Genomic DNA, 26084 nt, shown 5'->3' with positions numbered 1-26084 from the left:
CCAATCATCTAAAGCTCTTGGCTAAAAGGTGAGTTGACATACTTAAAATAAAAAGATTTAGCCAACAGCTCCAAAAACTCAACTCCAATCATGATCGGCTGTTGTCTATAAATTTAGCCAACCTCCTATGGATGGCTAAATTTGTCGAACCTCTACAGGTCTGTAAGAAAATCTGTAGGAAGATTGTACATCGTTTATTACCATATTGAACTGATATATTCTATTTTAACAATTTAAAATATTAATAACATACTATTTTTAAATTATAGCCAACCAATATAGCCGGTACCATTGAAGCAAAATGTCTTACAGGTTCAGCAAATTTTACATAATGTCTTACAGGTCCAATTTAGCCAACGATTATAGCCAATGCCGTTGGAGATGCTCTAAGACATTATGTAAAATTTGCTGAACCTGTAAGACATTTTGCTTCAATGGTACGGGCTATATTGGTTGGCTATAATTTAAAAATAGTAGTTATTAATATTTTAAATTGTTAAAATAGAATATATCAGTTCAATATGGTAATAAATGATGTACAATCTTCCTACAGATTTTCTTACCGACCTGTAGAGGTTCGACAAATTTAGCAATCCATAGGAGGTTGGCTAAATTTATAGACAACAAGTGAGCATGGTTGGAATTGAGTTTTTGGAGCTATTGGCTAATTTTTTTTTATTTTAAGTAAGCCAACTCACCTTTTAGCCAAAGGTTTTAGATAGTTGGAGATGCTCTTATCAATAATTAATTTAAAACTTTCTTTTAGTTTGGATCATCATGACAAGACTTATTACTAAAATTTGTATTTGTAATATTTTATATGTAATTTTATCAATATAAAACTAAATATATAATTTGCTTATGTACTTCGAAAACTTTTAATTCCTAGTCAAAAATAATATTAAAAATAATTAAAAATTAATAAAAAAACTAAGAGGCAAACATATTATCAATACTACTTAATACAATAATGAAAAACATAAAGCACATGTGCATATATCCTCAGATAATAGTAAATACTAAATACTCTGTATGAAGAAAAAGAAGTTAAAAAAATGTTACCACTATTATAATATTCTATTCTATCCTAATTGAAAAATAAACAAAAGAGCTAAATTCCAAAACAGACAATCCACCGCAACATTTATTTTATTTTATTATTGTAAAAGAAGACAAAGAGTGGATAACCATATACCGGAAGCGCCCTTTCTTCTTCACATTTCATTTTCTGTATCTATCTATTTTTACATACTACATACACATATACATACACATCTTATATATCTATATACATCATCATCTACTTTTTTCACCACTTGCAAACCCCCCCCCTTTATATTATTTGGGAGCAGCCATGGAGCTTGACTTTTAGTCTTTCACCTATTCAATGACTCAAACTATCTACTTAGTTTAATTTCAAGAAGCTGGTGAGTTTTTCTTCATACCCTTTTGACCCTTTTTACCATATACTTTTATATACTTGAATTTATATGTATTTATTTATGTTTTGTTTTTATTTTGGTGTGATCTATCCATGGATCTAGTTAGCTAGTTAATCTGTGTTTTTAGTGTTAAAGGTGGGATCTTTCTTGATATAGGCTTGTGTAGCTATGTGAACATGTATTTATGTTTTGATTTAGGTTTATGTAATAAGGTTTCTTTGATGTTGACTTTTTTTATGAAAGATGGAATCTTTAATTGGTTGCGGTCTTGGATCATAAAGTTGATTGATTATACTTGCTTTTTATGGAAGTGATTGGATTTGTGTAGGGGAATTGAATATGTGTTGATATGATATACATATGTATGGTTTGATTGGTTAACTTTTTGTTCTTGATTTTGGTAAATCTTTGTTATAAGACTGCAGACTATCTTGTTTTTGATTGCTAGAGGAGGAAGAACATGGATCTGATTGCAACTTTATAATATTCCTTGGTTGTGAATCATTATTAAGCATTCTCCCAACTTTTTGTCATGTCATATTTATGAAAGCCGGTTATTTCTTGCTTTTTATAGTAAATCATGGACAAGTAAATATTCTGTTTTATTACAGAGATCGTAACTATATCGTGCATCTACACTTGTTTTTATAGTTCCCTTAATACTCTCTCAACTTAGTGCTGCACCCTCCTTTCAAAATATTAACAGATTCAACTTTAATTATACTCTTATAAGTCATAAGCTGCTTGAAGGCCTAATTGGTCCTTGATTTCTATCAAAGGTTGGTACATGTTTTCATCTCAGTACTGGGACATTAGAGAATAATCACATGAATAAACTTGTTTTGGATAGAGGAAGGATCTTCTGAATTTTAATTCAAATTAAGTACTCATGGTGATAATGCTAAATTTTGATCTTCTTGTACTGTTTGGAAATAATTAATATGCACGCTGAACTTCTAATATATGCTTTTTGTTTGTGTTCTTGTGCCAGACTCCGTGCTCATTATGGCATTCTTATTTAATTTAGTGTTGCAACTGTCTGTCTATATATTTGGTTGGTCACTGGCTCACTGCTAGTCTGCTATTGCTCATTATGAGATGTGCATCTTATATACTTACATTTGCTTTTACACGATCTTCCTTTATTGTAACTTGTAAGTGACATTAATTGTTTTTTGTCAATGTACTTAATCGAGCTGTGATCACGAAGTGGATTTAGGAAAACCTAGTATAAAAAGAATAATTTGGTCAGGCTGTTTCATCCCTACAAACTACTGCTGCATAGATGGTTTTCCAGCTGCATTGACGTCTGATCATCTTCTTTTAGTTGGTGATTATTGCTCATTTTGACATAATTCCACATTGTTATATAGTATATCTAAAATCAAGCATACTACAAAATATATAATTGAGATATTATATTCAGTATTATGGCACATTGACGTCCATTTACAAACTTTTTATCTGATCATTTATTGTAGAGTGGAAATCGCGTGGACGTGGATAAGTTCTTCCAGATCTCCGGTCAAACCAATAAATTGTTTAATACATTTCTGTTCGAGATATAGTTCAAAAGTTTTACATAAAGAATAACTCATCTTGAAGACAGTGTGACTGTATCACCATATCTGTCTTGTACCGATTTGCTGTCACTCAATGGGTATTTTTGAAGAAATGAATTTCTCTGGTAACCTTGATTTCTTCTCAGCTCCTATGGGGGAGGGAGAGGTGGTACCCGAATCTGAACATGATGCAAATGTAGATGATGATTACAGTGATGAGGAGATGGATGTTGATGAGCTAGAGAGGAGGATGTGGAGAGATAGAATGCTTTTGAGGCGGCTTAAAGAGCAAAAAGGCAAGGAGGGGGTTGATAGCGCTAAGCAGCGCCAGTCTCAAGAGCAAGCACGGAGAAAGAAAATGTCTCGGGCCCAAGATGGTATCCTAAAGTACATGCTGAAAATGATGGAAGTATGTAAAGCCCAGGGTTTTGTGTATGGCATCATTCCTGAGAAAGGAAAACCAGTCAGTGGAGCCTCTGACAATCTTCGTGCCTGGTGGAAGGAGAAAGTCAGGTTTGATAGGAATGGACCTGCTGCAATTGCTAAGTACCAAGCAGACCATTCCATTCCTGGAAAGTTCGAGGATTGCAACTCTACCTCTTCAGCTCACTCTTTGCAAGAGCTCCAGGATACTACTCTAGGCTCCCTGTTGTCTGCTCTGATGCAGCACTGTGACCCGCCGCAGAGGCGGTTTCCGTTGGAAAAGGGTATTGCCCCACCATGGTGGCCAACTGGAAATGAGGAATGGTGGCCCCAACTGTGCATTCCTAAAGACCAAGGCCCCCCTCCATATAAGAAGCCTCATGATCTGAAAAAAGCTTGGAAGGTCAGCGTCTTAACTGCTGTGATGAAACACATGTCTCCTGACATTGCCAAGATCCGCAAGCTTGTGCGGCAGTCTAAGTGCTTGCAGGATAAGATGACAGCCAAGGAGAGTGCTACTTGGCTGGCAATTATTAACCAAGAGGAGTCATTGTCACGAAAGCTGTACCCTGATATGTGCCATTCGAGTCCGTTGGCTGGCGGCAACGGGTCATATCTCATCAGTGAAACTAGTGATTATGACGTTGACGGAGTGGATAATGACCATAACATTGATGTTGAGGAGTGTAAACCTCAGGATGTGAACTTTTTCCTGGGGACGGTTGAGCCAAAGAATAGGCTAGTGGCGCCACCATTTGTTCCTGTCAAGGGAGAGCTTGTTGACGGAGTTGCCGATTTTGTGCAAAAAAGGAAGTCACCAGCTGATGCTCAGCAAATGACCATAGATCAGAAGGTCTACACATGCGTGTATCCGCAGTGCCCTTACAATGACTATCGGTTGGGCTTTCATGACAGGAATTCAAGACACACTCATGAGATCAGTTGCCCACACCGTGTTGATTCTTCTCAGGGGATATCTGTACCGACCTTTCAGATCAACAAAGATGATCCAGCTGCCTTTTCTATACCTTTTGCTCCACCGAACTCCACTGTTCAACCGGTGAACAAGCAGCCTCCTTTCAATGCTTCTGTAGTTGGCCTTCCAGACGACGGGGAGAAGATGATCTCTGAGCTCATGTCTTTCTATGACAACAATATACACCAAAACCAGAACCAGAACCTGAACATGAACAGCGGGAATCTTAACATTCTAGGAGATCATAATATGCAACAGCAGAAGTTTCAGTTGGATGATAACTTTTTTGGACAGGGCATTGTAATGGGAGACAACATATCTCAAGGAACAAGCATTCCCCTGAACCAACCTGTGTACCCATCAACAGATTTCCAATTTGGTCAGTGTAAAGCATATGATTCAGTCTTCGATGCCAATTCTAATGGCAACCCCTTGGACTTCCAGTACGGTTCACCCTTCAATCTAGGGACAGCTGATTATACTGCAGATCCACTTTCAAATCAGAACGGTTCCATGTGGAAAGGCTGGGGAGGTTCATTTGACTGTGGACTGTGATCAACTTGCAAAGGCTGTTTCGTGTTGCGTGGTTATGCTAGGTTAAGCCGCTTGCTTTGTTTGTTACTGTTAATTTACTACCTGTTATGATTGTCTGAATAACTTTGTAAACTTGGTTTCGTCTTACAGCTTTGTTTTGAATTAGGGCCGTCTAGGTACTGTAGCTGGTGAGCGTTATAAAAGATCGGGGTAGGAATCAACCCAGATTCTGTAATGTGCTGTGTAATTTGTATTCGTTTCTGGTGTATACAATATAAGTCAAAACAGGCAAGATGCTGCGATATAATAAGTGTTTGTTAATCTGGTTATAGTGACCTTTTTAATAACTGTGAACCGGCAAACTATTGCCATGTAATTTTCATCTGGTAATGGTAAACTTTTTAATAATTGTGTGCCTGCATCTGTGTCGTGTATGTTTTCACATGCTGCTGTGTGCTTGCTCGGGTGCTTGTGTCTGTTTTCTGATCAAGAAGCTTGCTTGCGTGCTTGTGTCTTTTGTGTTCTGATCAAGAAGCTTTATTTCGCTGTGTGCTTGCTCGCGCACTTATGTCTTTTCTGTTCTGATCAGGAAGCTTTAAAACTGAAATCTGAAACCGTTGACATGAATGCTGAATATAAATATGAAAGCTTCACTCCTAATGCTAATATCGTATATAAGATGTTCTCTGAAAGTAATCTTCTGCTTATGGAGTTTATCAAGCTTTCTAGCTGTGCAAATAAAGTACATTCTTGTGTAATGGTTAAGATAGTGGTCTGTCAATCTCATCTAGTTGTTAATGGTTAAGCTTTTCTTGTTAATGAAATTGCAAGTTGGCTCTGTCTTGGTTGAGCAATAAAGGCGAAATCTCGGCTGTCAAGATTGTTGCCTGTCAATCCCACTGCAAGTAAAGGTTGACAAGATTTCAAGTGGGGAGCCCGATCTATCACTTTTTTCAGGGATACGATCCTCAAATATCATTATCGAAGAAGATAACTCCAAATATCACTTTGCAGTCCAAAACGCTTGATCGGCTAGATCGCGCAACGTTCATCCATCTTTCATTTTTTAACGCCAGATCGTCAAGCGTTTTGAAGCCCTAAACACTATTTCATGTAGCGTTACTTTGAAGCCCTAAACAGTATTTCATGCAACGTGATTAATATATCCGATCGTGTCACGTTTTATAGGATTTTAAACGCAACACGATGTAGCGTTTTCTTCCAAAAATCATATTTCAGACCTTTTGGATTATCCAGCGTTAATAACTGATATTTCGGACCTTTTCTCCCGACTTTGGTATTTTAGACGTACTTGTGATAATGTGATATACGAGGCCTTTTCTCATTTTCTCTCCTTTATATGATAATTACATCGATTTTCTCAGCAGTCTGATCGAAAAGACCAAATCAGCAACATATTTTGAATAAGAGGAAAGGGAACGCCATCTTATGAGCTTAAGTTGAGTAATCAAGATATCGAAATGTAAATCTCGAATTAGAGTAGGAGAATTGTCTAGTAATTGCTGCTGTTAAATATTTTCAATGAACAAGCAGCTTGGTCTCATTGATACAGCTCAAAGTAATAAAGATAATAGAATACATAAATCTGTCTTCTGTGACACAAACATCCTGCACTTTTCTAGGGTTCTTGTTCCTTGAAACATACATTTGTAATTGAATGCAGCTATACATATAATTGCGTATACATATGAATTAAGGAAACCCTTACACTACATTCAAAGAAATATGATAAAGAATGTTAAAATAATAAAAAAAACAGCTAAGTTAAAATTTTGCATCTTCTTTCAACTTGCAAAGAATATTATCAAGCTTCTAACATTCCCTAAGAAGTTTTTGCTGGTACTGGTAGCATTTGTATACATATATTTCCTGGAAATTAAATAATTTTTACAAGCATCATCAGCACAGACTCTGTTTTGTATGATAATGTGCTCTTATCTGTACAGTTTGCGGCCTATACGCGCTTCAATTCCTGTCTCTCTATCATATCGTCGCATAACTTCATGACTTGTTATCTTCTGCCATGCTCTTTACCTAATAACACAGCAAAATTTGTTGGTCTTTAAAAATTTGCCCGTCAAAATAGAAAACCAATGGATGCTATAACAAGTAACTGCTATATGGACATTGGAAGGAATATAAAGTTTTGAGATTTCTTTTATACAAGTCATTTTCTTTACCTACTATGTGTGTATGTGTGTGTGAGTGTGAAAATGATGGTTTCCTAGACTTTTTTTTATTTTATCTTAGGTACTAGTTTGGCATAGAATCGCTTTATTAAAAAGATAAATGCTATTAATTATAGAGTGTGCAAGCTAGATAGGCAGCCTCAGCCTGCACAAGAAGAATAGTAAAAGCAAATGTGTCTCTCAAATTCCATGAAAATAGTACTTGACCACCATTCCACTAATTAACACCATCAGCTCATCACTTTTAGTTGACCCTGCTGATCTGATCTCTCTTATCAAGTACAACAGATTACTGGAACATACATTGTGTCCATATATATAAGCTACAAAGACTTCGGATAGAATCCTTTTAAAGCTTTAGACTGTTTTTCTCCTGATCAGATAGTGGTTTCTACTCCATTTTGTTTAACAAGATGGATATTCTTGAAGGCCCCGAGAAAAAATTAGTTTTTTCCTAAGCAACGATGCATCCGAAAATCTAGAAAGTGTAAATCTTCCTCCAGATTTAAGGGTTTATAAAAATATTACACATCTTGAAATCCATATTTGTTGTTGGGTATATGAACTTTTAACTTTGCAATGCATGATCAAATATGTATATCGTTTAAATTTACCTTCAACCGCTTTCAGATTGACTAAAAATGTTGCACAGACAGGCCGGTGGTCAGAAAAGCGCGACTCCCAACGTGTATAAGACTTTTGATATATTCCGCTTCCATGCCACAGTATTCGATCACACCTGAAAAGGAAATATTAAGCACTTCGTCTGTTTAAGTCTGTAAACAAGATATGTACTTAAAGTCTTAAGTATACCATGCAGGAGTTCTCCTTTTGCCCTTTGATTTTATAGTTTCTCCAGCATAAGTGTCAGAATCATAGGAATACTTGTACGTGGGTGCAAAATATATTTTTCCTTCTTTCCATCCTTTAAAAACTCTCCCAGCCTCTCTTTCAATCTTAAGCTGTGGTAAAAATTATCATTCCATAATTAGGTTTTTCGTGTGTAAAGAAAGAAACTGCAAAGTCCTTGAACAAATATAAGTAAACATGTAGGGTCAAGTTCCGCTGTAAATCATGTAAATCTACAAACAAAATTTATTAAGATTAGATATATTATTCACAACAGAAATTCGAATGTAATAATTACTGCTTTGTAATTTGTAAGATTGCATAATACATGATTCACTAAAAATACAAATAACCTTTATCATACAACAAGAAGATTCAATGGTATGTACATCACGAGCTCAATTTGTATATTGAACCAACCCATATATACATGCATCATGCCCAACAAATAAAAAATATCTAAAAAAGGTTTTTTGTTTCAAAACTTAAGCGTGTAAGAGCCAACTACCTGGTCCTTGCCAAGAAGAGCATCCCAGTCGTTTCCCTCTAGAAGTTTTCGGGTGTCTGAGTAGCTCAAAGCTATTCGATAATTTAGATCCCCAAGCCAAATTACACGGCTGTCACCATTGTTTAGAAAAACAGAATCAGATTTCAAACCAAGAAAAAGTAAGCAATATATATATAGTACACTGCTCAAGTTCTGCAAAATCATGGTAAGTATACTCACTCGTGTTCTAATATTTTCTCAGGCATACTAGAATTAGGTAATCTGCAGATCTTTGGAAATTGGGTATTCTTGATTATCTCTATAACATCTGAGTTTCTTCTAAGCTCATCTCCTTCTTTCTCTCCTGATGCCAAATGACTACAAACAAAACAGAAGCTTGTCTGTAGGATGGACATACTTACAGAGATACACCCCTGAGACATAATTAACATTAGGACAGTCTAGTAAATTTTAAATAATTATCTGATTGGATATATAGCTATGAGCATACCTTGTTTCCTAGGTATCCCAGAATACCACGACTAATGCAGGAAGCTCTCAAATGGCTTATGTGTTGGACAAGCTCCCTTTTTACCCAGATTGTCACAAAGATTCCCACCATTTGCTTGCTTTTTATGAGGCTATATCGCATCTGATTGGTACTGCCAGGAGTAGTTAATTCCGGAGTTACGGTACCACTTGATCCCTCATCCTCTTCTGATGAGAAATCATTATAATCAAAACTTGCTTGTTGGCATTTAAAACAGGACTCCTTGCTATACTTTCTCTCTGATTCAGGAATGCAGTTGCAGCTCTTGATCCTTCTCCTGCGCTCTGCCATGTAAATTCTACTGGCCGTTCGAAGTGAAATTCTTTGAGAGAACAGTGAACTGCCTTTTTCTGTGACAGGCTTTATACTTCCCTGTTTTGAAGGCTTAGACTTGAAAGTGCTGTGTGTATTATAACTTGCATGATCATCTGGGGTTTTATTCAGTGATTGGGAGATTAGAGAGAGCCATTTTGCTGCTGACCCGTTATCCTCTATAGCCAGTACATTTCCAGCATTTAGCGGGACTATTTCCTGGAAACTAATTGAAAAAATAGAAGGACAAGAGGACATCAGTAAACTTAAGAAAGGCCAACATAGTACAATCAAACATTCTAGGTCAGTTTGCATGACACAAGGTCATTCTACGCATTATACATTTTTTCATTCTTATGCAGTGTTCTTTTTAATAATTGTTTGAATATAGAAAAAGAGAAGCTACAAAACTAAGGAAAAAACTGGAGGAAGGAGGGACCCAGAAGAAAAGAGAGGACATACCCCAGAACATATATATCTGATTGGTCTTGGATCTGAAGAAAATTATCAAGATTGAGCCCACTATGAGGAGATTTCCCTCCAACATTCCATGTTGCTGCAAATACTCTGAATTAAATGAATAAACGTTATGACAGGCATAGAAAAACAATAACTTTGAAGAAAACAAACAGTTCAAATTACCGAAGAGACTGCACATCTTGACTAACTGCCATCGCACGACCTAGGCTTTTGCAAATTGACCTCTCAAACACTGACTCAGTGTGAATATCTACATAAGGAGAAAGTTTAGATTATATAATGAAATGTAATAGCTACAGTTGATGGATAAAATAAGCACAGTGTACAGTAATAGAAACCAAAAATAAGAGAAAAAGAAATAGTAATTGACTCTAGAACCCACTTACACCCACATACAGAGGCATATAATTTTAATTTTTTTGCTTCACTGTTGCAATCGGACAAAGTACACATGAATATATTCTCAAATTGAAATCAACTTGCAATATTGTTCTCCAACTTACGCTTTAGTTATCCAACAAGTATTTCCCCGAATGGCAACAAAAAATTTACTTTTGACCAGAATATAATCATTTATCTATTTCTGATAAGTATCATCTGTTTAACAGGAATTAAGAATATTCTATTGATGTTTCTAGTGAGAAATCTGGTAGAACCCATATAAGTCACAAGATTTTATCGACAATTACAAAATTCTGGCTTCGAATTACAAAGGGTTGTTCCACCTTATGGAAATTGATGGCCTAAAGAAAAACAGAACATCTTCAAAAGCAATCATGCAAGTAAGAGAAGATGATGGAGAAAAAGAAAGGTGCATCTGCGTGTATAGAGTCTTAGACATCACTGTCATTTATATTCCACCAAACAGAACCGATAAAATTCTGTCTGAAAAAAGAAAAAGTGGGAGAAGTTCCTTGATACTCACCTGATGAATCAAGAATATCTTTGATTGTTTTTCCTCCGTTACTTGCATTGGTTGAGAAAATCTTATGAATGAAAGACTGAAAGAACATGTAATAAAGTGAATACACAGTGATAACGATAAATGAACCACTGCTAAAACGACAATATGTTGTCTCAATTCACAACTGAACTTGGCCTATTGCAACGGGAACTTTACAGAACAAACCACATAAACTAGATAATATCGAGAAAATAAAGAAAGTCGGAATGTTAAACACTGCTGCAAGAATCAAACAACTTCGTATGCAAATAATTCCTTTAGGTAAATCCTTGTTGGATCAATAGACAGAACAAAACAATCACATTACCTTCTTGAATTCTTCGTTTCTGCGTGTCATTTTTAACAAGTTTGATCTACCCTATAATCTATACTCTACAACATCTAACTCCACAAACTGAAGTCCAAATCAGAGAGGATAAGAAATAACTAATAAGCAACTCCCCTTTACAAAAAATCCTGTACTCAAATTGCAGCAATATATATATCAAAACCCCAGCACAACTACAATCACTGGGACATAAAAACACATAAATATAATTTTTTTGAAAAAGGGTAAATAAAAAAACCAAATAACAGACTGGTCAAGGACAATGTCCAGGAATCCTGATGACAGATAATTGTGAGAAAAAAAACTACAAAAAGAACACACAGCTTGTTAAATTAAATTAATTAAGAAGCTTTAAACCCAATAATTGATCTCTGTGAAAAGCCCACACGATAAATTTTCTTGATAAAGTCAACTAATAAACCTTTGTGGTGCACACGTTGAGTTCAGCACTCATATTATATACACATACACAAACACATGTATACACATAAAATGGAAACATGCTGAGTAATGGGGGAAGATGACTCAGAAAAAAAATACCTCAAAATCTGGGGGCTGAAAGATTTCTGGGTTTTGATGAAACAAGAGTACGGAAAAATGGGTATCAGTCAAATCTTGGAATAGTTACACACAAAAAAATTTGTGTGTATATTTATATGGGTTGCTGATTTCTTGGTGATTCTTGAAATTTAAAGAAAAGGGGTCAGCTTTCAAGAAGAGTTGAAAGAATGGGTCATTGGAAAAGGCTAGATTTCGGCAGTTAGTGATTAGTTATAGGTCTCGTAGCATGGGGAAACATGTACGAGTAATCAAGAAGCACTAAAATACATAAAACAGATTAATTGGAAAGCCTTTAAATCTTTTGACTAGGAAAATTTTTGAGCCACTCGTGTGGCCTGCAGAAATTGAAAGAAAGGAATAGATGGAATGATCGTTCTAGGTAATTATGTTCCCCTTTTGGGACCATTTGTGCCTATATTTTTACTTTTTCTGATTTGATTTTTAATAATTTTTGCAATGGTATTATTTTTTTATTAACTTGAAGAGATAATTTAGTACTCCCTCCGTCTCTTTTTAATTGTTACATTTTTATTTTTGTTGGTTAAATTGACTAATTTTTTACCAAAGATTATAAGTCACTCTTTCATTATTTTAAAAAATTGAAAATTACATCTAAAAGTAGATTAAAAATTATTTGCGGTGATATATATTTTTTTATTTTTCACTTGATAAAATATTAACAAATTTCAGTCAAATTTTGGTCAATTTGATCGGCACAAACCCAAAAGCGACAACTAAAAAAGGACAGACGAGGTAATATTTATTTTTTTTCCTTGTTCTATGCAGATTATGCATAATATATATGGGACCGTTTCCTTACAGCTAAATGCCAAATTTAGTTTCCGAATTATACACACTCATACACTAGGTTTAGATCCTTAGTCATGACAAAATTTTGTCCGCACAATAGTTAATCCAAATGAAAGTATTTCTAGTGTTTGTTAATTATATGTTCGAAGTATCAAAAGTTCATGAATAATAATAAAAATGTTAATAAGGTTTCAGACTTTTACAAATATGAATACTATTAAATCCAAATTTTAATATATTTAAAATTTAAATTAAATTAAAATCCAGAAACAATCTCATAATAAAATGGAGATCGAATAAGAATTGCTGAAGATAAAGTGGTTAAGTGGAATTGTTAACATCTTTCGACTTCAATTATGGCGAGCCTTGTCTAGATTCCATGAACTGGTATTAGCACAAGCTACAAGTTGTAATGCAGATACGTTTTTATAAAGCAAAGACAGAAAAGAGCTAAGCTGCTTAAAATTGACTCAGGACCCTAGTGTTAACCAGTGCTGATTATTTATTTCATTTCTGTTCTTCAGTTAGAACTGAACCTCTTTTTGTCATGATTAAGGAGTTGTTCCTTTGATCTTATAATCAAGTCAAACCTCACTACAAGTACTGGCAATCTAACTGATTAAATGTATTCTACTTGCTGTCTTTTGTGATCATCCCCTTGTAGCCATATTATGATGAACCCCCAGTAGTATCATGGTGAAACCTTTATGAATGCTGCTGGGGTGGCTCCTTATGTTAGGTGACTAAAGAAATTTTTGACAGGGTCAGGCTAACGGCGGACCTTTTAGTACCCTTAATGTATATTTGGTTAGTTGCATACATAGTCGGTCAGATGTTAAGTTTAATACTATGATAATCAAGAAGTACACATCACATTTATTTTCCAACAAAACTGAAACTTCTCATGTGTTGAATACAAGTTTTCCGACAAAGACAGTCCGTAGGAAGAAGACATTCTTCTGACAGAAAATAGGCTAAAATGATCTATACAACCTTTAAATTAGAAGAGCACAAGTATAAAATGATTTTTACGAAGTAGACATGCTATCATAATATATACAAACAATCAAATCAAGCAATAAAACACATAACAAACATTCATCTTTGATCAAAGGGTCTTTCTAATGTGTGCCCAAGAGCACACAATAAACACTAACTTTGATGAGTTTGGTGGGTTTTTATTGGTGGACTTGGTGCAAATGCAGGGGGCCATCCATATTTATGATTGGAGGACCAATAAAAATTAGGGCTGGCAATATCAGACACGACCCGAACCCGACCCAAACCCGTAACCCGATTTACTGAGACAAAACCTGAAAGTGACCCGAAAATCACCCGTTTTGACACGAAATGGACCCGACATGACCCGAAATTCTAATTTCGTTTCTAATAACTTCAATTTTCAGTTTTATTCAATTTTAATTGATTTTAGCTTGACCCGAAATAGACTCGAAATTGACCCGATTGCTGACACGAACACGACCCTTTACCCGAAACTGCCACCGCTGATAAAAATGCATCATACTCATGAAAGTTAGCGCTTAGTGTGTGCCATGGGCACACCACAGAAAAACCGTTGATCAAAACAAGATAATCGAGAAAAAATGGACAGATAGGTCAGTGATGAATTCAGCATAATCTTTTTTAGTTATTAATGTACCACTATATAAACTTCTACACCAGTTTAGTTAACTAAGAGTAACTTCAAGGCAGGAGACTTGTTAGCTAAATCTGTTTATGTGCCAATAATATTATTATCAAGTGAAAATTGGGCTTATCCAACGCAGCTCAACCATTAGCTAAAAATCTACATAACGTTGTTCCGTCCTCTTGGTGATCATTTGCTCGTCCTCTAAAAAGCAAACACGTCATCTCTCGCTCAATTAGGATAAAATTTACATATTTATACATTTCCTGGTACCTAAAATTCAGATTTATTATAGAATAGTGTTTTTTTTTTTAAAATTGTCTTATTTTTATAACACTTAAATAAAATTTGTGAACAAAATTATTTTTTACAAACTATATCATTTGCATTACAAGATAAAATTATTTATTTGTTTAAATAACATATATTCTTGTATAAAAACTTCATTTGATTAAATTTAGAAAATTTAGCTGTTAAAATTTGAAAATAGTAAAATAATAGACTCTTAAATACTGTAATTATTAATTTTAATTAGTTAGAATAAAATATATATTTATATAAAATGTTATTTGACTGAATTTATAAGAAAGTTATTTATGAAATTTATTCACAATAAATAATTATTATTTGAAAAATATAATTATTAGAATTTGAAAATAACAGAATTTTAAATATAACTAACCATTTTAGCTACTACCGCTGCAGCACAAACCTTACCGCTGCAGCAAACTTTTACCTAAATATCTATAATCATACATTTAGCTAACCATTATAGCAAAAACAAATAGCATTTAGCAATAAGTTGAAAGCAGGGTCAACAAAAATATATCTTAATTATTACTTAAACGAATTCTACTAAGAAAACATTATACATACACAAATAATACATTTAATTTCACCAAAAGTACATATAAGTTAATTATCCCACGATTACACGGGTACTAAAATTTTCAAGCTCGAATAAAATATAGAAAATTATTTCATTTTTTTGAAAAATCATGAATATAATAGTAAAATAGTTACTGAAGATGTTAATAATAAATAAATTACCGGAAGTGTGGCTCTTTACCGTTTAAAACTCTTTTATTCAAACCTCAAACCCTCAAACCAACTCCGATCCGATTTTCTCACACGCGCTCTCCCAAATCATCCAGATCTCAGGTGTGATCCTTCATATTCTCCCATTGTTATTGCTAATTTTTACATGTCTCCTGTTATCAGATGTTATAATGTTGGTTGCAACGTGAAGAACTATCCCACCAAAATTTGCGATGGAGTCACACAACCGTGCTGTGCCAAGCGTCATGCACTTGGGCTGGGCTGAAGAAGGCCACCGAGTGCAATGAGTGTGGCACTTTGTTTGCCACGCAAAGTGGGAAACTAGCTCACGTGAAGGCAGCGGACCATGGAAATACTGTGCTAGTAAAAATATTATTTACAGAAGTTTACATGAATGTTATCACACCCAAGTACAAGGTTAAATGTATTTATTTTTAATTTAAAGTATTTAATGTTACCCCCTTTGTCCCATTTTAACAGCATTTTAGAGAGGTGTACACAAACCAATTTTTTTTTATATGAAACTCTACTTTTCTTTTTCTCTATTCTCTCTAGCCGCCTCCCTCTTTTCATCCCCGACGAGGCTTCCATCGGTTTTCTGGTGGAAAGCCTCAAATCTTTCCGTTTGATTGCTAGTTCTTTGATTGTTTTTCCTTTTTCATTGATTTTCTTAATAAATCTCCATCTATATCACCGAAATTTTCGATTTCCATTCTTATTCGCTTCCAGAGGGCTTTTTGGATTTGTGAGTGGATCGATTATGTCCTACGCGTCGTGGTGCAGATCTAATTGTTTAGTTTGTAGTTGAATTTTCTCTAATTTGTTTTGATTATAGTTCGAATCCTCTCCTTGGTGAGAGTGTGTGATTTTTCTTTCATTTTGTGAGATTTGGTTTTGATTCATCGATAAAAGCCTTCACGAATTGCATTTGTGGTTGATAGCTCAACCGGAGTTTTTCAAAAATAACATCGCTTGTTAATTTGGCTCATCTTGGGTATGAAGACAGACATGTTAATTTTTTCCAATATTTGTTCGACTCGATCATTCTTGTAGATGCTGTATGATTATTATTTATTGAATTATTTCTTTTTCTTCAAAAATTTAAAGTATTTAATGTTATATGTGAAATTTAGAGTACTTTTTAGCTTAATGACCTAGAGTACTTTTGTATAACATGGTTCGTATATTAGTTCCTTCACACGGGATTATTCACACGGGATTAGGTAGAATTTACCAAACAGAAGTTGAAATATTCTAGCTTGATTAACATACACACTTAACTAAACATTTGTTAAGCAGAAAGATGGCGGAAGGGCAAAACAAAAGTTCATAGTAATGTCAAAGTCTCCGTGTTTCGAAGCTTCTAATGTCCTTATTTCTAATTTATAAGATATCGTAACACAGACGAGTATTAAAAATATATACTATTAAACATGGATAATATCTTTTTTTTTTATTTGTCATAACTTTCTTATATCTTTTGTTTGTAAGTAATATATACTTTTGAACTTCTAGATGAGATAATGCTATCTTTTCACCACAAAAACAAGTCTTTCAAGGTGATTGTTATTTTATACCATGTGATAAAAATCTTATTTATAGGGTAAAGTTTTTGGCCGACATATGCAATTTTAGTTAAACAAATATTTAAGATATCCTCTGGCAAAAAAAAAATTTAAGATATCCGGATTATATTTCTAGATAACATATTAAAAATACATACTTTTTATCTAATTTGCTTTCAAGTGTATCCAATATATATTAAACATTGTTGCCCAAAGATACGGAATTTATGTTGTTTTTTTAAGATTAACAGGTAGCATAAATACATCGACATCAACGTACATAGCAGGGTGTAAATGAGTCAAACTGTTTGTGAGCAACTTGAGTTCGGCTCATATCAAATTACTTGGCTCGTAAATTTTTATAGAGTCTCTATTATTATTATTAATATTGTTAAATAATTATAAATATATTTTTAATATAAATATTTTATTTATAATTAGTATATGTAATCGAGGCATATAAAATATATTTTGAGTTTTTGTCAATATTTGATGAAATCAGTTTGTAGTTTCAAGTTTAAAATTTAATAGTACAGTCAAGTCCGAGCCAAACTTTTCAATCAAATTCGAATCGACTCGGATAGACTCTATCAAGATAAATACAGAAACAGTTGTTTGATTTATTCAAACAAGAGCAACTATGAAACGAAATCGTCAAAATAATATAAAATCACCATTACAAGTAAATTACTCTAGAATGGTGCGGACTACGGCAACAAAAAATTTCAATGCCAGGATACACACGTTTCAGAGTTCAGACAGACGAAAGTTCGTATAGTTTTACCAAGTTGTTACAGTGCTATCACTCGTGGCAAAATCTAAGAAGCTATATATTCTTGCAGTTTGTTCTGTTTCTGCAAACAACTTCATCACATTCATTCAATCTCTCTTAGTCTCTTACCAAATCACACACATACAAAATCAAAGAGATGGCTTCTTCTTCAAGTTACGTTGTGCTACTTCTGGTTCTTCTAGCTGCGTCTGCTACAGCTAATCTGTCTCCTGATGGCTCTCCAAATTTCGGTATATGCTCCTCAAATATTTCATCTCTAGATTTTATGGCTCTATCCGAATACACGAATATAAATATTAATGTTGATTGCTTGATTTCTTGTCAGTAACTGAAATTAGTATCTGATCTTTGTATTTTTGAAATGTTCTGTCAGCTTGGAATAGAAATTTTAGCAGAGTGTTTGAGTACTTATAATTGTTCATGTAACCAACAGGTGATATATGCAAAGAAGTGAGTTGCGGGAAAGGAACGTGCGAGGCAAATTTAGGCTCTCAATTCGGCTTCAAATGCAAATGTGAAGCTGGTTGGTCGCGTAACCGTCCTAACCAGGAAGACTTTGATTTCCTTCCCTGCATTATTCCCAACTGTAAGTTCATTACTTGACAGAGATTAAGAGCCAGTTTGGTAGATTTAAATTAATGACATGAAGCGTACAATGACTTCATGTGATAAGTACTGCTCAGTTTAAATAAAAAAGTTGATCAAAAAATTATATCCTACTAATTTCTGATTTTAAGCCAGTTTGTAGCTTATTTTCAACTTTAAACCAACTTTTTACACAAATAAACATTTTGAGTTTAAAGTCGAAAATGGCGGTAGCGCTCTAAAATTACTTTACTAGTTGATCATATATTGTATATTCATTTTTCAAATTTTGCAGGTTCCCTGGACTACTCTTGCATGCCGGCTGCTCCTCCAGCTCCATCCGTTCCAGCCAACGAATCTGTGTTTGATCGTAATTAACTAAAACCACCTTCATTTACACATCAATTATTCAGTTCAGCCATGAAAAATTCATTTTTCTTAGAAAATATCATCCTAACCGAGCTTTTTTTTTTCCAGCTTGCTACTATGCATACTGTGGTGAAGGTGAATGCAAAAAGAACTTGACATATGGCCAAACATGTAACTGCAAGCCAGGATATTCGAACCTTCTAAACATCACATCCTTCCCCTGCTTCAACGAATGTATGAATTTAGCTATTTTCGACACTCAAACTTCAATACTATTGCTGCCAATTTTCTGTGAAACAGTTGAAAATTCGCATAATAATATAATTATGTTCTACAGGTGCTCTTGGATCCGACTGTGAAAGGCTAGGGATTAACGTCTCAAGATCAACCTCAGACGACAACAACAACAACAACGATGAAAATCAAGGTAAGAATTTCTACATTACAAAAACATAAGATAGAAACATGAGTTAATTCACTAAACCAATATTATTATTTTTTTACTTCTGCAGCCACTTCTTTTCTACATTACAAAAACATAAGATAGAAACATGAGTTAATTCACTAAACTAATTTTTGTTTTTACTTCTGCAGCCACTTCTTTTCTACCGGGGAATTTCCACTGGATAGGAATAATGCTGATCACTGCTTTATTAGCTGTGCGTAATTAGGACCATTCGGGTTTTTGATTAATGTGGTTCTCATTCTTTTTCATTCGAGTCCTGTATTTTCACCATGTTATTCTGAGTTGATAGTAACTAAATAAGAGCAGCAGTCATAGTTAGAGGCTGGTCTGTTTGATAGCATATACACAGATTGTAATAGCATTTTCCTTCATAAATTTTGTATGTAACCACATTTTGTTGTAACATATATATGGATTCTGTTTTGTAAACCAAGATACCTTGTCGATAATTTAGAAAAAATGGTACGACATTGAACCTTTAAAATTTAAAGATGACGGTATCAACAAGACAACGACGGAATGGATAATGTTTGGTCAAAACTTGGTCAATTTGACCAACAAAAATAGAAATGTGACAATTATTTTGAGACGGAGGGAGTATGTTGTAAATTATGAAGTGGCTGATCCGACTGACCTCTTGTATCATGTTAAGTTTCCGGTTCTCGTGAAATTTTAAGATGTTGACGGGAGGGTTGTTGAGGTTAGGTTTGACAATTGAGCACACTAGGTTGACATTGCGTTAGTAGAATATGCCCCACTTGATATGTATTATATATAATTTATGTAATAAGTAGATCTGCAAAAACCCAACAATTTTCTTATCACTGCTCTAAGTAATTGTGGAATAGAAAAGAAATTGATTGAGGCATGGATGAGCAGCAGCTGCCCAAACTTGAAATGCCAAGAGTCAAACTTGGTACCCAAGGCCTTGAGGTAATACCATATTATCTGAACTCATGTCGGTTTTCGGGTCGTGTCAAATTGATTATCGAATGAAATCATGGTCTTGGAAGTGATGTTAAGTTCAGTTTCTCCAATTTTGTGTATCTTGGTTATAACAGGTCTCTCAATTGGGGTTTGGTTGTATGAGCATTTCTGGAGAATACAATGATCGGCTCTCTGAAGAAGCGAGTATTGAACTGATTAAAGAATGCTTTAACAAAGGGATCACATTTCTAGATACAGCTGATGTCTATGGTGGTTACCATGCTCATGAGAAATTGATTGGAAAGGTAGTTTTTTGACTTTTTTCCTGTCTTATAGTTTTTTGACTATTTTAGATTACGACTATGTTTTTCTTTCGGTTCAAACTAGGATTAGTTAGTGATATTATTTATATTTAATAGTTGGACAGTGTAGTTTATCATTATATTAGCATTTTAGACTTTTCTAGTGTTTACAAATTTTGCATTTTCATGACTAACAGTGCACATTCAACTAAAGTAAATTATATTACAAATTATTTTTTTAATTTCAAAAAAATAAGTGGATCGGATATTCCGATCTGATAATCCGAAATCCTAATGGATTTGCCTATTAGATATCCGGCTTTCTATCCGATCACATCCCTTAAATTTAAAAGGATTTGGATATGTATTTGGCTAGAGTCAATCCAAATCATGCCCGTCGACAAGACTGAAATCAACAAGTTGTAAGTGAGCGTATGGTTCATGGTTAATCAGTCTTAACGGGAATTGGAACCTCAAACCCGTGTTTGGATAAGCCATTTTGTATTTTTGTGGTATGGAATGGAAACCCATTCCCAGTCATTCCTTCCACATCTTTTGAGATAATCATTCCCATGCCTCTCATTCCCATTCCTGATTCTCATTCACATCTAGCATCCAACCGACAACCGTCCCCTAAGTGTTTAAGCTGAAAATATAAACAAATCCTTTGGGCTTTGGCAGTTGTTTACATCTTCATCCCTAGGTTTCATCGTGTTTTTAATACAGCAGTGGTGGAATGATACTCTTGAAATTGTAATTTAAATTTGATTTTTTAATGAAGATGTACTTGGCAAGCATTCAAACTGTTTGTGTATGACAATGTGATCATGTAACTTGTCCACTTTGCAGCCGAAACGTTGTAATCGTCACTGTTGTTTGTTCAATTGCTTTGCCGGTATTCTTTTTGTTGATGTGGAATTCCCCATCCCCTGTGGTTTCATATATAGCCTTTCCTTTCTCTGGTGGCCAATGCATGTATGCTGCATGCATCAATTACTCAATTCTAAGCCAGTTTAGCTAGTGATTTGCAAGATAAAACACAGTATGGGATAATATAATGAGATGTTAAGAAGCTTGAGTGCAAATAGGTTCTAGTTATAAAGTGTATATATGATATCAATTATCAGCACGTGTCGATAATAACTGAAAGAAATTGTCTGGTTGGCATACTGAAGCGTAAAAGAAGTCTTCTCTATCTGGTATGGTCTATTTATCCGAAACAATATAGATTGGAAAAATATATTCACATGTATTTTAGTAATCGATATTCCATTTTGCAATCTGTAATTTTATTTTGGTATTACTGAAACTTAAAAGGGTCTTTTGGGATCGTCGACTGTTATCTATTTTGCTAAATGAACCCCTTTTCATCATTTGGAATCATTTTTGCAGGCACTGAAGCTGCTGCCTCGAGAAAAGATTCAATTGGCCACAAAATTTGGCATTTTCAAATTTGATTCCAATGGGATTACTGTAAAAGGTACTCCCGAATATGTACGCTCTTGTTGTGAGGCTAGTCTTAAGTACCTTGATGTGGAATACATTGACCTTTACTATATACATCGAATTGATACAACCGTGCCTATCGAAGAAACTGTAAGTTTGATTAGCTTCTTTTATGTCTATACTAGTGGTTTACTTCTCTCACCTCAACTGTTAGATTATAATTTTTGAATAGTTGCAATTAGTAGATTTCTCACACTCTTCATGAACTAAAATAGATGCCTTCTTATACAGACAAATTTACTTTAATTTTATGCACAGATGGGGGAACTTAAGAAGTTGGTTGAAGAGGGTAAGATAAAGTATGTTGGCCTATCCGAAGCTAATCCAGACACAATTAGGAGGGCACATGCAGTTCATCCCATTACTGCTCTGCAAATGGAATATTCCCTTTGGACTCGTGACATTGAAGAAGAATTTATCCCGCTTTGCAGGTGTGTTCATACTCCCTCAAATATTATCAAAGAATTCAAAGTCAAAACTTAATTAACCACTGGACACTTGGTTCACTTGTTACTGCTAATTTTATTAATGGTCCGTTTGGGAACCTGAATTTCATTTGAAATTCTGAATGGGAATATGGATTTGGATTTCATTTGGAATCCAGAACGTTCAAATATTAGTATACACCTTATAATTTGAAATGACAACTCAAATCCTGTCATTTAAAATGAAATGCACGTTTCCAAACACCCTCTAAGAGTATTTGGAAGCAACCATAATAACAATATATATTGTTCAGCTTAGATTGTGTTACTACTTTGGATCTTTTCCTTCAGATGGTTAATTCTGCTTTCAGAACTTTCCTATTTGAAATAAAATCATGATATTCTGCTCTTCATCCACTATCCTCATCCTTACTCTTGATTTAACAGGGAGCTTGGGATTGGGATAGTTCCTTATAGCCCTCTTGGACGTGGTTTTTTGGCTGGCAAGGCAGTCAAGGAAACTAGTGCTTCGGTGAGAACCTAATCGTATTTTAAGCCTTTTGCTTATACTTTGTTAACAAGCGCTAATCAATTCAGAGCATGCAAAACATGATAAAACCATTTCGTTCTTTCAGGTTATTTTTCCTAGATTTGCAGGAGATAATTTTGAGCAGAATAAGACTATTTACAATCGATTAGAAGTACTAGCTCTAAAGCATTTATGCACGCCTGCCCAACTTGCACTTGCCTGGGTTCTCCATCAGGGGGATGATGTAGTTCCTATACCTGGTTAGTAACTATATCACTATCGTGTATATGGGTAGTTCCTATTTTTGTCCATCCTGTGTGACTCGACCTTTCCATAAACCAAAATACTTGAGATTTGCCCTTTTCCCAGCCAAAGAAATAATTTTAATTTTCCATATCTGAGTAAATTTATAGATAAATTTTCTTTAGATATGTAATTATGTTTTTCTTATCATATATTTTACTTTTGCTTTGAGGTACATTTGATGCTTCTTGCTGAGATTCTGTAATTTTAATAAAATGGGAAGATTATCATTTTTTCGGCTGAATACTGTAATTGAAATCTAGAAGAAAATTTCGTACAATTTTTTATAAAATCTAAATGTACCAGTCTCCTATATCGCCAGCTTTAAAATGAAATGAACGAGTCTAATAATTGATTGTTCGATTCATATCATGTGCAAATATACCTATTTCATTAAATGTTGGTGCCACTTGGTAGAACTTTTAGCTTACTGGCTACATTAATACTGGTCAATTGTCATATATATGTCCTACATAATTATGTCTTCAACAAGAATGGGATTTGTTACACTAAAACATCAGTATAGTATTCAATACGGATTCTTCAGTTTTTTTTTTATTCAAGAAATCCATGTTTGTTCAATAAGGTTTTTATAATTACATTAAAATCTTGGGGTGTTCAATCCCGTGTTGTTGTTGTTGTTGTTTTGTCATAAATCCCATGTTATTATGATCTAACTGACTAATCAACTTTTTATTATTTGTAGGAACGACTAAGATTAAGAATCTTGACAATAATCTCGGTTCCTTGAGAATTAAACTCACGGTAGATGATCTGAAAGAGATTTCTGATGCAGTCCCTATCAACGAGGTATCAGGGTCAAGGGCTAGTGAGACTCTCCTGAAAACCTCATGGAAGTTCGCAAATACACCACCACCAAGAAAGTAGCAAGCAGTCAATTCAATGTGCATTCCAATAAAAGTAGCTGGTACTCACTTTTCCACTCTATTCTGTTGTAAAAGTTGCTAGAAGATGTTCTCAAACTTGGTGTGTGATATGGATCAGCCCTATAATTTAGTATTATTATATATTATTGGGTATTTTTATGCATTATTGGACTATTATTATTAAAGTACGACAACACAATTATCCAAAACCAAAATGGTAAATATCCTAAATTGATAGTTTCTGGACCTAGCTTCTCACAGCCAATAAAACAGAGATGATTACTGCTATCCAGGGGGAATTCCTGGGTAGAAATGAAGTTGCTACAAAAAGAAACAAAAAATAGTTAGTGAATTATTAAATTGATATTTTTATTTGCTGAATTATTATAATTGGGTAGGCATTCTTCGTTTGTGGACTGTAGTTTAGATGGATTGAACCTGGGGGGCTAAAAATATTGGTATTTTACATTTTATATGTGAGGTTCCTATCTTTTTTGTAATTTTGTATAATTAGTAGATCTCACCTTGATTATTATCATCCATAGATCATGTTGATCTTAAAACAGTAATACCTACCCTTTCACAATCTGATCCAAGGGCACCTATAGCAACATAAATATTGTAGCTTTGTTATGTTACTCTTTAACTATTTTCAGAGAAAATTATCAGAACTCTTACGTATAAAAGTGTCCCCCAATATTTGCTAGATTCGTACATTCACTGGAGTGAACAGGGGAAGGCTGTTTTATTTAGAAGATTACAGTATTCTGGCTTACATCGACTAGTTTGTCCATATGTCAAGTTTCTTGTGCAGGGTATTTTCACCACAATAGGTCCAGTAACAGGCTAGAAAACCGCGAAACTGTTTGGGATAAATTTGAATAAAAATAACAGAAATGTGAAAAATAAAATTAGAATATTCAATTTTTTAGTAATAATGTACTTACAATTGGATATAATGCAGGGAAGAAAACCAAGGTCTCCTTGTTGATTCATACCTGTAGGCGACCAACGATATTCATACTGGCATTTGAAGCTGATTTAAGAAGCTCATGCCGTCTCACATCTTTTTTTCCCACACTGCATATTTCATCTGTTGATCACATGACAAGAGTTCTTCATATTGAGCTATATTTCTATAGAAACAGTAATGAATTGTGTAGTGAAATTTGTTATTCTCATATATCAGACTTATCTGATGTATACAGTTTGCTATTAATTATGTGAGTTTGTGTCTTTTGAATATTTGGAACGTAACAATTCTTCTGCCTAGTTCTACTTCTATATGGCTGTAGTGAATGTAATAGAGAAGCAGACTTGAAAAATGAATGTTTGTGTATGTGTGTAGTGGGCACAGATCAAATATTCAAATGTACACACGAGGGAGAGACAGATAAATGAATGTGTATGTTGTATACTTAGCTTCTCAAGTACCATCTCAGCTCTGCGAGCGGGATACACTGTGTATATTTCTTTTTGCTTTGGTTTTGTACATACATTGAGCCAAGGTAAGGGCTGATGGGGTGTCACTGTCAGTCAGTATTTTAGTTGTTAGATCGTCGAGAACTAATTATTGATATTAATTGTTTGTAAATGTGAAAACTTCAGGTCTTGAATCGGCTGGTCTTAATTTTTGTTATTAAGACTAGAAAAATTGGGTATTCGTACTCACGGTCACTTTTTTCGGAAAAAATCCTCAAATATCATTTTCAGAGAAGATGACTCCTCATCTACCACCTTACAATTTAAAATATTAGATCGTGTTATCCTTCTTTTATATCAAAATGTTGGATCATTCTAAAACACCAAACCGTCTTGAATTTTTTAATGATTTTTAGATCTAATCACAATATGATATAACATTTTTATTAATAAATAATATTTTAGACCATTTTTCATAATTCTGATATCATGAATATTACTTATAAAACCTGAGGCATATAAGGTCTTTTTCTCAAAAAAATTACCCCCTTAGAAAATTAAAACTCAAGTCTCAAAAAGGCAAATTTAAATCACACAGTAAATAAATCCACCATCGTTTGCAGTGACGGTTTTTAGTGTAATTTTGAGGCGAATTTGATGCATTCTTTGTTGCAAAATAAAAATGATTGCAGAATGTAAAATATGACTAGGGATGGCAACGGGTCGGATCGGGTCGGGTTTCTTGAGATCCAGACCCGATCCATTATATTTCGGGTCGGGTCGGGTTCGGGTCTGGGTCCGGAAAATGAA

At 34.3% G+C, this 26084-nt stretch overlaps 4 protein-coding genes across 6 annotated transcripts; 3 read left to right on the top strand and 1 right to left on the bottom strand.

The window, feature by feature from the left end:
- Positions 1-1191: 1191 nt before the first annotated feature.
- Positions 1192-5354, top strand: LOC108208833 (ETHYLENE INSENSITIVE 3-like 1 protein). The gene is made up of 2 exons (XM_017379397.2): positions 1192-1427; positions 2924-5354. Exon 2 carries the CDS (start codon positions 3099-3101, stop codon positions 4956-4958), a length of 1860 nt encoding a protein of 619 aa, XP_017234886.1. The 5' UTR covers positions 1192-1427; positions 2924-3098; the 3' UTR covers positions 4959-5354.
- Positions 5355-6718: 1364 nt separating this feature from the next.
- LOC108206213 (type I inositol polyphosphate 5-phosphatase 10) lies at positions 6719-11798 on the bottom strand. 2 transcript variants are annotated; one of them, XM_017376438.2, is made up of 10 exons: positions 11658-11798; positions 10751-10826; positions 9988-10075; positions 9808-9912; positions 8995-9571; positions 8724-8917; positions 8505-8613; positions 7961-8109; positions 7762-7886; positions 6719-6992 (listed from the first exon to the last, which is right to left on the bottom strand). In XM_017376438.2, the coding sequence occupies exons 3-10, from the start codon at positions 10017-10019 to the stop codon at positions 6970-6972; spliced, it is 1314 nt and encodes a 437-aa protein (XP_017231927.1). In that variant the 5' UTR covers positions 10020-10075; positions 10751-10826; positions 11658-11798; the 3' UTR covers positions 6719-6969. The 2 variants fall into 2 exon arrangements, with proteins under 2 accessions (XP_017231927.1, XP_017231926.1); XM_017376437.2 differs by lacking the exon at positions 11658-11798 and adding an exon at positions 11097-11269.
- A 5808-nt stretch (positions 11799-17606) lies between these two features.
- LOC108205795 (uncharacterized) lies at positions 17607-19406 on the top strand. Of its 2 annotated transcripts, none has more exons than XM_017375868.2 (6): positions 17607-17783; positions 17987-18139; positions 18434-18508; positions 18616-18741; positions 18845-18934; positions 19102-19406. In XM_017375868.2, exons 1-6 carry the CDS (start codon positions 17690-17692, stop codon positions 19176-19178), a joined length of 615 nt encoding a protein of 204 aa, XP_017231357.1. In that variant the 5' UTR covers positions 17607-17689; the 3' UTR covers positions 19179-19406. The 2 variants fall into 2 exon arrangements, with proteins under 2 accessions (XP_017231357.1, XP_017231358.1); XM_017375869.2 differs by lacking the exon at positions 19102-19406 and adding an exon at positions 19020-19069.
- Positions 19407-19748: 342 nt separating this feature from the next.
- On the top strand, positions 19749-25269 carry LOC108205794 (perakine reductase-like). Its single transcript, XM_017375867.2, has 8 exons — positions 19749-19906; positions 20035-20205; positions 21595-21798; positions 21967-22139; positions 22581-22665; positions 22769-22922; positions 23672-23893; positions 24817-25269. Exons 1-7 carry the CDS (start codon positions 19841-19843, stop codon positions 23851-23853), a joined length of 1035 nt encoding a protein of 344 aa, XP_017231356.1. The 5' UTR covers positions 19749-19840; the 3' UTR covers positions 23854-23893; positions 24817-25269.
- The last annotated feature ends 815 nt before the right edge of the window (positions 25270-26084 follow it).

Source organism: Daucus carota, chromosome 2, assembly GCF_001625215.2.
Source record: "Daucus carota subsp. sativus chromosome 2, DH1 v3.0, whole genome shotgun sequence".
In the NCBI taxonomy this organism is placed as follows: Eukaryota; Viridiplantae; Streptophyta; class Magnoliopsida; order Apiales; family Apiaceae; genus Daucus; species Daucus carota.
The sequence above is the reverse complement of the archived record's forward strand: the minus strand, read 5'-3'. Positions and strand labels throughout refer to the sequence as shown.

Bases quoted from the DNA above. Each gene is read 5' to 3' on its own strand.
- LOC108208833 (XM_017379397.2), top strand. From the start codon at position 3,099: ATGGGTATTTTTGAAGAAATGAATTTCTCTGGTAACCTTGATTTCTTC.
- LOC108205795 (XM_017375868.2), top strand. From the start codon at position 17,690: ATGGCTTCTTCTTCAAGTTACGTTGTGCTACTTCTGGTTCTTCTAGCT. The intron at 18,509-18,615 runs GTAATTAACTAA...TTTTTTTTCCAG, and splicing joins CAACGAATCTGTGTTTGATC to CTTGCTACTATGCATACTGT. The intron at 18,935-19,101 runs GTAAGAATTTCT...TTACTTCTGCAG, and splicing joins CAACAACGATGAAAATCAAG to CCACTTCTTTTCTACCGGGG.
- LOC108206213 (XM_017376437.2), bottom strand. From the start codon at position 11,126: ATGACACGCAGAAACGAAGAATTCAAGAAG. The intron at 8,918-8,994 runs GTATGCTCATAG...ATTATGTCTCAG, and splicing joins TGGGATACCTAGGAAACAAG to GGGTGTATCTCTGTAAGTAT. The intron at 7,887-7,960 runs GTATACTTAAGA...TTTCCTTTTCAG, and splicing joins AAAAGGAGAACTCCTGCATG to GTGTGATCGAATACTGTGGC.
- LOC108205794 (XM_017375867.2), top strand. From the start codon at position 19,841: ATGGATGAGCAGCAGCTGCCCAAACTTGAAATGCCAAGAGTCAAACTT. The intron at 20,206-21,594 runs GTAGTTTTTTGA...TCATTTTTGCAG, and splicing joins ATGAGAAATTGATTGGAAAG to GCACTGAAGCTGCTGCCTCG. The intron at 21,799-21,966 runs GTAAGTTTGATT...TTTTATGCACAG, and splicing joins CCGTGCCTATCGAAGAAACT to ATGGGGGAACTTAAGAAGTT.